The 11,412-nt window shown below is 44.5% G+C and overlaps 2 protein-coding genes across 2 annotated transcripts; one reads left to right on the top strand and one right to left on the bottom strand.

The window, feature by feature from the left end:
• The first annotated feature begins 320 nt into the window (after positions 1–320).
• LOC140759223 (probable dolichyl-diphosphooligosaccharide--protein glycosyltransferase subunit 3) lies at positions 321–1,491 on the top strand. Its single transcript, XM_073095723.1, has one exon. The coding sequence runs from the start codon at positions 431–433 to the stop codon at positions 1,451–1,453; it is 1,023 nt and encodes a 340-aa protein (XP_072951824.1). The 5' UTR covers positions 321–430; the 3' UTR covers positions 1,454–1,491.
• A 2-nt stretch (positions 1,492–1,493) lies between these two features.
• On the bottom strand, positions 1,494–10,913 carry LOC140759222 (disease resistance protein RPS2-like). Its single transcript, XM_073095722.1, has one exon. The coding sequence runs from the start codon at positions 10,663–10,665 to the stop codon at positions 8,035–8,037; it is 2,631 nt and encodes an 876-aa protein (XP_072951823.1). The 5' UTR covers positions 10,666–10,913; the 3' UTR covers positions 1,494–8,034.
• Between the last annotated feature and the right edge of the window lie 499 nt (positions 10,914–11,412).

Below are 11,412 nucleotides of genomic sequence, written 5' to 3'. Positions count from 1 at the left end.
CAAGGCCCTTCCACATGATATATATATAACCTGAGGGAGAGAAGAAGATCCTGGGCTTAAGTAGGCGATTCAAAGACGAAAGAAGACCGTAGCTATATATATTGGAGTTAGGGAGAGAAGCAATTGACTTCGTTGAGTGGGAGAGCGCACGGGAACTATGCTAGACATAAAGATCAGTAGTCGTGGCAGTTTCCTACTGGGCATTAGCTTTTCATTAAGTTTTACCCGGTTGTAGCAATTTCCTACGAGCTGTGCGTAAAAAAGATCTGAGCGTACAATAAAACAAAACCTCTACCGTTGGATTGTTACTGATTTCTCCTGTTACTGGAGAGGATCCAACCCAAAATATTCTACATCGGTCTCTCTTCCTCCTCTTTTCCCCAACGAGACGTTCTCATTCTCTGATCTCCGATCTCCGAAACCCTAATAAATGGCATCCCGAAACCCCCTTCTTTTCCTCTTGCTCCTCCTCCTCGCAGCCATCTTCTCCGGCCACGTCTCCGCTGGTCACTCATCCGATCTGGTGGCGGAGCTGGTTGCCCTCCGATCCCGCTCGGCCTCCGGCGTGATCCACCTCGACGACGCCGCAGTCTCTCGATTCCTCTCCTCCGTTCCCTCCCCTCGCCCCTACTCTTTCCTCGTGTTCTTCGACGCCGCCCAGCTCCGCTCCAACCCCGACCTCCACCTCGCCAAGCTTCGCTCAGAGTTCGCCCTCCTGTCCGCCTCCTTCCTGTCCTACAATCCTTCCTCCTCTGATCTCTTCTTTGCTGACATCGAGTTCAAGGAATCCCAGCACTCCTTCTCCCTCTTTGAGGTCTCCTCGCTCCCCCACGTCCGCCTCATCGGCCCCGCCGATGCCTCCCTCCGCGATTCCGTCCCCATGGACCAGTCTCACTTCTCCCGCCTCGCCGAGTCCATGGCGGAATTCGTGGAATCCCGCACCGGCCTCTCCGTCGGCCCCATCGCCCGCCCGCCCCCCGTCTCCGGTCGCCAAGTTGCAATCTTGATTGCTCTTTTGGTAATACTTTCCCCTTTCTTGATCAAGAGAATTCTCAAGGGTGATACGATTCTGCACGATCCAAACGTCTGGATGGGCTCCGCGATCTTCGTTTACTTCTTCAGCGTGTCTGGCGCGATGCACAATATCATCAGAGGAATGCCCATGTTCTTGTCCGATCGGAATGATCCGAATCGGATGGTGTTCTTTTACCAGGGGTCCGGTATGCAGCTCGGGGCCGAGGGTTTCGCCGTCGGGTTCCTGTACACGATCGTTGGGTTGATGATCGCAGTGGTGACGCATGGATTGGTAAAGGTTAGGAGTTTGGCGACACAGAGGATGTGCATGCTTGTGGTGATGGTGGTGGCTTGCTGGGCTGTGAACAAGGTGGTATATTTGGATAATTGGAAGACAGGGTATAGCATTCACGCCTTCTGGCCTAACAGTTGGAGGTGATGGGCGTGGATGGAGCAACGGTCTATTCACGCCTTCTTCGTCTTGTGTTGGAGCATGTCCAAGTAATTCCAGATTCTGCCAAGCCCTTTTGCAGAAGCAAACACTACACTTTCAATTGACTAATTACCCAGGTTTCTTAGAATGATCAATTTGCCCCTTTCTCCTTCAAATCAAAGCACCATTAATCCAGTGGACCTCCCTAGTAAAAAGATTGGTTCTTAGAGGTCAATTCATGCCCCTCCCTTCTCTTAATTCTTTTTCCTCATCATCTTTCTTTTGGATCCTGTTCTTCATTGAATGATATTTGTGCCCTTTTTTGAGGTAATATATTTTTACCTTTTAACCTAAAAAAAGACATATAAGGACCGATACAGGAAGAAGAAAAAACCACCACTAGATAATTAGAGGTGTATGCTGGAATTCCTAAGATCTACCAAGAGAAGCCAACCAGTTTGCAGGCTAGTTGGCTTCTCCGAATAATGAGAGATAGAGAGGATTGGCAAACAACCCAAGAGGTGAAAAAGATCAGGAAACATATGATGTAAGTGTAAGCGCCATGGGGCTTCACTTGCAACTAAAGGGGATCATGAAGGCTTGCAGCTTTCCCCTATGGTAGATTCCTAGCACAATTGTTTTCTCCTAAGTTTGTTAATCATAGTAGTAACAAAAGTAAGATGACTCTCTAACTTATGCTTAGTCGAGTTGAGATTATAAGTAACAACATTCACATGATTCATAGAAGACCCATACCATTCATTTCTAACAATGACATTCACATTATCATACTCAAACAAAAAAAAAACATAAAATGAAAAGGACTGTTGACTTAACAAACAATGAAACAGAGGAAGTAGTAGTGAAGCATGATCAAAACCCGTTCTTTCAAGATGCCTAATAGAGCTATTAGTATAGGCACAAAACCAAGCTTTTTTACCCAGGGCCTCGTCAAGCCTAACCCAAATTCTAGATCTACTTATCCTACTATTAGTGTGGGTAAATAGGGGTCCATAGAATCAGCAAAATTACAAATATCTCGTACTTTCGAGTTCATGGAGAAAGGTTTACCCTATTTCTTCTCTACATCCAACCAAAATCACAGTTAAGTCACCTACAAAACAACACAGAGCATTCATAGAAAGCAATCGAGCTAAGGAATTCCAAAGATTTTTCTTACCAACGTAATTAGTGCTAGCATAAATATTGGCAATGATCTAGGGTTGTTCCTCTCATTGAGATGGTACCTTGGATGGTTTGGTGATGCGAGAAGATAGGTAAAATCCAAGTTCATCCAATATCCACATCATCAGAATCCTATCTGAGAATCCTCTACTTGGTATGCCTCTGCCTTCCAGCTCTGTCCCAATCACATTGCTTTAGTAGCATCAATTCTAGTTTCTTACAATATAAACAAAGAGATTTTGAACTTAGAACTCAACTCACGACATTGGTTAAGGACATCCTTATCCCTTATAGTTCGAAATGATAATCGACATTAGTCACTCATGAGGTTCCCGACCCACTACTAGTATAATGTCCTCACTTGAGGATTTTGTTGCCTTCCTATAAGGTTTTGGAGAATTCTTTTTCCGTTTCTTATCATTCAGTGAGTTGTAGCCAAGGCTTTATCCATTGCTTTATTCTGAGCTAATTTGTTGTGAACTAGCTCAGAGTTAATTGGTCTAGTCAAGTTATGAACTCACTCGGTGGGTTGGTCTAGTTGAGTTGAGTCTAGTTTAAGTTTGCTTGGAAGGCAAATCACTTAAAATAGGTAATCACTATAAATGAGGTATAGTTAGCACCCCAAGGTAATCAAGAAAAGTTATTATAATTTCCTCCCATCCTCTTTCTCTCTCTCCCCTTCAAATTCTATTCTCAGTTGGCGGCGCTCAAACCGAGGCCACTAGCTGACTATCCTATCCCACCCACTAGCCTATCTTCTTCATCACATTAGCCCACTACCCATTCTCCTTCATTCTCAGCTCAACTGAGCCTCATTAGCTCTAACCGCCGCACTCCATTGAGCTAAACCCACCTTAGCTCCACGCTCACCACAACCATGTTCACTCTCGAGCCACACACAAATAGCACCACCATCTCCTTTACCAAACCAACTTGACTCTTATCCATCTCACTGCTAACCACAACAGTGGTATAGAGCCACTCCTTCCTCGGCCATGACCACCACACGAGCGATGGCGAGTCGAAGGGCCAGTATCAAGGCACCAACGAATGGAGAGCCCACAACCACCACCACCTCTACCACCAGCATTGCTATGTTGATTGAGGCCGAAGCCTTCTTTAGCGCGCTGAGCATGTTGCCAAAGCTTTTCTGAAGCTTTCTCAAGTGCGCTAAGCTCCACCGCAGGAGCCCCTCACCACGCTCCTTCTCTAGAGACTGCTGCAGTTGCAAGAGTGGTCCTAGGAGGAGATGCGAAGGCTGAGAGAAGACTTGAGGGCCCTATCCCTCGTCGGGCGTGATCAAGGACAATCGGCAAAGGTGCTATCGCCGCCTCCATCCTTGTTTAGGGTTGTTGCAACCCCGACTGGCCCTCTCCTACCTCACCCCCTGGCCTGAGGACAATCCTTACCTTTTCTTTTGGGCCAAAAAAAGGGGAGGCCAGCCGTAGGCACAATTGGCACTCCGGACAGCTACAAGGGCCACGCAAAGTATTGGAGCTCCCAACACACCCTAGTGCAACCTGGACCGCCAACGAACCGATGGAACCCCTCCTCTATCGCACTACCGGCCTAAGACTGCCTCCCCTAACCCCGGCTGGACTGGAGGGATGAGAGATAGGTCGGTGGCTAGCTTTGGACTGAGCGCACGAGTAGGAGCCACCTGCGACACCCGCACCACCATGATGGCCGGCCTCGGTTTAGGTTGCAATTTCGCCACTCATGGACCAACCACTTGTTCTTTCCGATCTGAGGGTGCCCCCTCCAGCTTCCTATGGGCTGGAATTTTGGACCCGAGGAAGTCACAATCCCTTGGCCGAATTGGGATGAGTTCAGGCTGCCACTGCCACGAGAGAGGGATGACCAAAGACGGCATGACCATGTGTTGCAGCCCCTCTATCCACCAAGGGTCAGACCTGAACATGTGTGTAACCCTAATCGCGACAACGGTATTTGAGGGCGAGTAGCTGGAATAGTAAGAGATCCCCTAGTTGTTGGGATTGAGATAATGATATCTCCTATCGAGACCTTGGCGATGGCGTTGTCCTTCTCATTTGTCTGAGAGGACAAAGGCACAGGAGCAAAGTCCCAAATCTCTTACCCTTAGGGACCAAAGAGGGGCGGTTCACTATAAGAGTGGTATGGCTTACGGTTTGGGAAACTAGAGTCTTATTAGCCATTAATGCCTTGATAGGGTTACTTGCACGAGGCCCAAGTCAATCCCCATTTGAAGCACCACCCTACCTCGAGGAGACACAAAAGGATGGGAGGATGGGCTCACGATGTAAGGAGGCGGGGATTTTTAATGCATTTAATATCCTAATAGGGTAAACTACTTGAGGCCCTTCTGTCCCCTCCACTACAGAAAACAAAGTGATAGGGGAGCTGTTTGAGACAGGGTGCATTACTTGAGGCCCTTTCATTCCATTCACTGCAACAGGCAAATTGATAGGGAGCCATTTTGAGTAGGCCACATCATTCGGACTTCCTATAAAGAGGTCAACAAGGCAGCCAATGATCGCCCTTGATGCCATGTCACCCTCTTTAGCTTTAGCCTGCGTCAGGTTAATAGGATTCTACACCACAGGATCCTCCTTCCCATCTAGATCCGCCAGATTCTAGTAGTTACATGGGTTGGAGAGTCTGCATTTGCATCACATTCCTTCGCCATCAAACTGTTGCAGTTGAGAATCTGCTTAGGATCTGATCCACCAGGTGCATCACATTCTGTCATGCTGCCATCACGATCCCCATATGTGGCCTGCCCCTAGCCTCCCTCCTTTTGCTCCAAACAATATGGAACCATGGACCATACAGCATCTTTGCCTGCTGGACAGCATCGTCTCCGACCTGCACAATGACATTAGCCCCAATATGATTATCATCGTTCTCACTTGCCTTTGATTTTGATCCCACTGTTGTTAAAGGTGGTTAGAGTCTTCCGCTTCGGCAGTTTCAGACATTCTCCCACGGCATGACCAACCCAGCCACAAGTGAAAGATACTCGTAGGTGAACTTGACCTGCATCTTCTTCATAACCAACCCCACTGACGTAGCTTTTTGCAAGGTTTTGCCAAATCCAAATCAATACACATGAGCTTAGCGACTCCAAGCACACGACACGGTGGTATTATACACCCAGAGAGGCCTACCAGCTTTGCGCAATAGAGGTTAGAATCTCAAATTTCCAGTATACAGACGGAAGGTCAACAAATCTCAACATGAAGGTAGATTTAATGATTTCTTTCGGAGCCATGAAATTGAGCCTCTACGGAATCAAGTTAAGGATCTGGCCTCTAATAGATCACTACTCTTCAGTGAGCACCCTGGTCATATCTTCCTCGAGCGCAGGTCGGAAGAGATAGAATCCATTAGGCATATGATAAGCCAAAACGGAGCCGACAACAGCCAAAAGTTTGCCATTATCCCATGAATGGCTTCAATAGGGATAGGTTTCCACAAAAAACTTACCATACCATCATGCCACCCTGACATATTTGCAACTTGGTAAGATAGTTTTCACCTGCTCCAGTTTCTTGAGGAGGCTGTGTTCCAACACACCTGTCGCAAAGACTGCCATGACAAAATGGTTAGCCAGGTAGGCCGAAATTGATAGAGGATTGTATACTCTCAAGAACTGATACATCTTTTGTACTTTGATGTTTCTGGGACTGTGAAACCCCAATGAAGTGTAAGTAGCTGGCTACAACTCTTCTACTAAAGGAAAAAAAGGAAAACTATTTGAAACCTAATGCTCTTATTGACTTTGAGTCTTCAGTATTCATTTGAATTATACATGAGTTTTATTACATTTTAATGCTTGGTAGATAATATGCTAAGGTACTTCCCCTTGCTCATATTTTTCTTTGACATCTCCATGTTAAATCAGAGGTTCATTTTTGAGGTCACACTTTATGTAAATCATTTATATTAAATTTCACACTGGTGCTTATAGTTTGCTTGTCACGTGGTTATATTATGCTCGCTGAATACTTCAATTGTTACGCGGAGTATCATGCTTACTGTATTGTAAATTTATGGCTGCATTATCTATAAGATGAAGCATCCTTAATTTTAGTGCATGCTATTATGTAACCTTTACATGTGTAATATATATATATATATCATCTAATATGATTTCCTTCTTTTCCAGAAAATGTGGCTACAGAAATGATGTTTCAGTATCAATTGGCTGTTGAGATGTAATAGGGAAAAACCTTTTTCTTTCATATTGCAGTTGTTTGGTTTCATATTCAGCGAAGGTGAGCCATGAACTTTTTAAAATTTATAAGCAGAGCTTTTACTATTTTGTCATTTATAATACTAAAAAATGACCTTTTTCTATTAAATTTCACTTTTTGGTTTCATACTCAGCAATAGTGGGCCATGATTTTTTACAATTTATACGCAGAGTTCTTACTATTTTGTTGCTTATAATTTGAGAAGTTTCTCATGGTAAGTTCCAGATTTCTGAGTTTGTCCCTATGATGCTAAAAGGGAAATTCTATGGTATTTTGAGTAGGTCTCATTGTCAACCATCAGAAATAGATTTATGAGTCTAAAAATGCTTACTTGGTGTTGTATAAATTATCTTCAATTTCCTTTACACGTTCCACCCGTTCTATGGCTATTCAGTTGTTCAGTTCCCAAAATACACTTGCTGCATGCTTGAGTAACAAACTTTTGAGCACTAACTTTAACCCTATGACCAGAAGTTGCTCGCTAACGTAGACTTATCGATGAACTAGGTGCTGATAAAATAATTATAAGACCTGTCTTATTTGAGAAAATGGAAATCTTACTTCCCTGGTAAGAGCCTGCTCTTTTTCTCAGCTTTTTCTGATCTCTGCTGTCTATATTTCTCCCTCTAGACTAATATAATTGGGTTCTTAATAGGTTGTATTTAAGAATTGGATTGGATGAAGTTGCTTTAAAGAATCTAGTTTTCTATCTGAGTGTTGCTAAACCAGCTGCATGCTCGGTCCCCAAGTAATAGTTAGTCTATGATATTAATTCTTATCCTATCAAACTTCACTTATATATATATAGATACATATTAGTACATGTCAAGCCAAATGGGTTATTTATTGTCTCAATTCTTACTGATACTCCAACACTAAGCTAGAAACTATAAGAGATTCTATCTCCTACTCCCAAATCCTAAATGGATTCACTCACCTCCTTATGAATGATACTTAAAAGATCTAAACTTTGGAATTGTTTTGATGGGGAATTTGTGAACCTGAGCTTAGCACAAGGAAAAATAGTTCAAGTAAGGTTACTATAACATACAGAAAAACTCTCTTGTACAATAGCTAGCCTGTGGTTACACACTCGCAGATGCCAATTATTTTGAAAAGAATGAGATAGACATCAACATTGTGGATGAACGAAGTCACCATCCATCAAAGCGGCTTGAAGAGGGGCAAGAAAGTAGACATGCGGTCATCATCATCCCATTCCAATCCATCCCACCATCCCTTGGTACCTTTGATCTCTGTTACTTTCTTTGCAGATAACTTTAGTGCAATGAGCTTGGGGCACTCCACCACCTTGAGGATCTCCAATGAGGGGAAGGCCAATAAAGTCCTTCCACTGCTTAATCTCTTAAACTTTGGCAGGCTATAGAGATCCAACACCTTGAGATTTGGGAAGGGAGTGATCATCTTACGTTCTTCTTCACTCAGTGTTTCAATCAGCTGCTCTATTCCCATGCAAAACCAAATGTTTAAGTATGTAAGGTGTTCAACACAACCACCTTCCCAGACAATCCTAGCCTTCTTTAGCCCTTGAAGTGTAACGTTCTCAAGATTAGCCAGGATTTGCAGCTCGTCATCTGCACTGCTGCCATCAACGATCACATCTTCTAAGTCGCCACAACTATCAATCCGCATGACTCTCAATCCAGTCATGTTCTTCCAGAGATGCGAAGAGGGCAATTGGATTGTCACCAATCCAGGGCAGCCCTCTAAATGAAGATATCCTGTTGATCCTGCGAGTTGATGTGATTGCGAGAGCTTCTGCAAAGCAGCATCAGTTTGTATAGTTATGCTAAGTGCCCTGAGCCTCCTTAAACTCTCCAACTCTTGGAACTCCACCCCTGTGCCACTACACCCAACCTTCCAATCTCCATAGCTTTGGCCCATGTACAACAACTCCAATGCCAAGAGACCACCTATCACGCCGCTCGGGATTGTTTCGATAGGCGTATTAGAGAGTAGCAGAGATCTTAAATTCACCAGAGATCCAAGCTCCCTTGGTAGCGACTTAATTATGGTATTGCACAAGTCAAGATACTGCAAGCAAGCCAACGAGCCTATCTCCGACGGCAACTCACTTACTGAAGTATTTGAAATATCCAAGACTCTAAGAGATGGCATGAACTGAAAGAATCCATCACATATCTTCTCCAATGCAGGGTTTTTTGAAAGCATCAGAGTTCGCAGATGAGGGCTCTTGGGTGTCTCATAGAGTTCATGTATGTCGTTATGCGTCAGTGATATCGTCTCGGCTTCGGTCCATTTCTCAGCTCTCGGCGCTTCCTTCAGCCCGACGCCGGCCTGCACTATACATTCTGTCTTCTTGGCCCCGAATTCTAATGCTGCAATCCACAAGACCGTGGCTCGGACCATGGGATGCATCTTGACGTAGTCTTCATCATCACCTCGTTCTAGTAAGGAAGCTGTTTTTAGTACACCAAGAAGATGATTACCCATGTTATAGATTTCATCTATCTGATGACCGTATAGGTTATGTATTATTCCTTCACCTATGCAATAAGCAGTGATCCTGTCCTTACAGATGGTGGATTCTTCAGGGAAAAGAGAGCAGTAGAAGAGGCAAGTCCTCAACTTATCAGTGGACAAGTTATCGTAGCTGCGTTTCAGACGATTGAAGACATCAGTCTCCATGCCAAGGAGCAGCCATGGTGCCATCTTGAGGACGGTGATGGCATGCTTCCACTCGTCTGCAGTCCTCTTGCTTGCCATCGCCCGACCAACAGTGATGAGCGCGAGGGGAAGACCGCGACATTTGTCGGCCACCTCTTTTGCGTGGCGTCGGATCCTGGAGTTGGAGCAGACTACTGCCTCACCGACCTTCTCTTGGAACAACTCCCATGCCTCATCCCGTGGCAAGCACTCCACCTTGATTTTTTTCTTGGCGTCCATCTGATCGCAGACGTCTTCGATTCGTGTCGCCAATATGATCTTGCTCTTCGATTGCCGCTTCGGTATCGGAACTCCTAGCTTCCGAAGATTCAAAGGCTCCCATAGATCATCAAGAAGTAGCACAAAGTTCATCTCGCTTAATACCTTGTACAGAATCAGTGCACGTTCTTTAGACGTCTTCCTATCCCATGACAAGCCGAGGCGATCTCCTATCACCTTCTGGATCTCTTTCATGTCGAAATCCTTCGCGACCTCGATGTAGATTGCCAAGTCGATCTCTGCATCTACCGCGAGGATCTCGTTGTTGAATTTGCTCAGGATAGCGGTCTTTCCAACACCGCCCATGCCATAGATCCCTACGACGCCTACCTCGTCGTTTGCGAGAGAATCGCAGAGTTGGTCAAGCGAGGAGGCCATGCCGACGACCGGCGTGCTTGGCATCTCCTCGAAACGGACTTGGACTAATTCATTGGCCACCTTTCTGAAGTTATAACCTTTTCTCTTCAAATTAAGTGCCTGCTTGAGCGTCTGATCAGCCTTCTTGCCGATCCGATATGTGGATATAATGCGTCGCAATTTTCTCCCCATGGCAGTACACTCCTGGTACTCCTGGTTGATTTTCGCCGCCCGTTCTTCGAGCTTCTGCACTCTCTTCAGCCACAATTCCACTTCGTTCGTAGGCTCCATGCGCCGCCGCCGCCGCCGCTTCTCCACGTCAATCCTTCGCTTGGTATCATCTCTAATGCCCTTCAACTCATTCATTCCATCCTCCAGAGTTTCTACGTAGTATTGGCATGACGTGGTGTAGACACAGAAATCTTTAAGTGGACGGGACATGTTGTCCAGGATAGACTCGAAGAAATCCATGACGAGCAAGATATAGAAGATGTAGTAGTAACAAGGAGGAGGAAATTTGATTCAAATGAGTAGAGAATGGTTATGGAAAAATTGATCTGATTAAGTGATGAAGAAGACAACTCAATGTCAGAGAAGAGGAGACTTTTTCCCTTTCTTACAGACGAGAAGACTTTGAGATGGTTAGGTATGTCAATGCAATTAATGGGTGTTATTATAAACAATCTATATTTAATATAAATATATACATATATTATTTGCAGTGCCGTAATTTATGTTAGGATGGGCTCAACTTGCAGACATAACATATAACATCTATTACAGTAAACGTGGCTATGGAAATGTGGTTTCAGTATCCAATCAAACCTATATAAATGGATACATATTTATATACATAAAGTTTGCATGTGAAAAGAGTGAGAAGGAATAAAAGAAAATCAAAGTAAAAAAAGAGATTGGCTTATATGGAATTATATAAACGAAAGAATCACTCCCGCATTAGAAGACCATGATCACGTAAGACATAATAATAATAGACCTCCTACAGAGACATCCTATAGTTCATTCTGAATGCGATCATGACCGACGGGTGTGCACAATTGACGATTGGTTCATCCAAATCAACTCAGGTTAAAACCGCTCACATAGGTGTAGCCATAGAAGAGAGGAAATCGAGAGATCGTCTTATTTATGGTCACCATTCTTCCTGATACTCCAACACTGAGCTAGAACTAGAAGATATTTTATCTCCTACATGCA

Source organism: Typha angustifolia, chromosome 4 (genome assembly GCF_048772165.1).
Source record: "Typha angustifolia cultivar Huaian chromosome 4, ASM4877216v1, whole genome shotgun sequence".
NCBI classification, from domain to species: Eukaryota; Viridiplantae; Streptophyta; class Magnoliopsida; order Poales; family Typhaceae; genus Typha; species Typha angustifolia.
Note: the sequence above shows the minus strand (reverse complement) of the source record. Positions and strands in the feature narration are given on the sequence as shown.

What these genes read in the sequence shown, in the direction of transcription:
- LOC140759223 (XM_073095723.1), top strand. Translation starts at nt 431, where the DNA reads ATGGCATCCCGAAACCCCCTTCTTTTCCTCTTGCTCCTCCTCCTCGCA.
- LOC140759222 (XM_073095722.1), bottom strand. Translation starts at nt 10,665, where the DNA reads ATGGATTTCTTCGAGTCTATCCTGGACAACATGTCCCGTCCACTTAAA.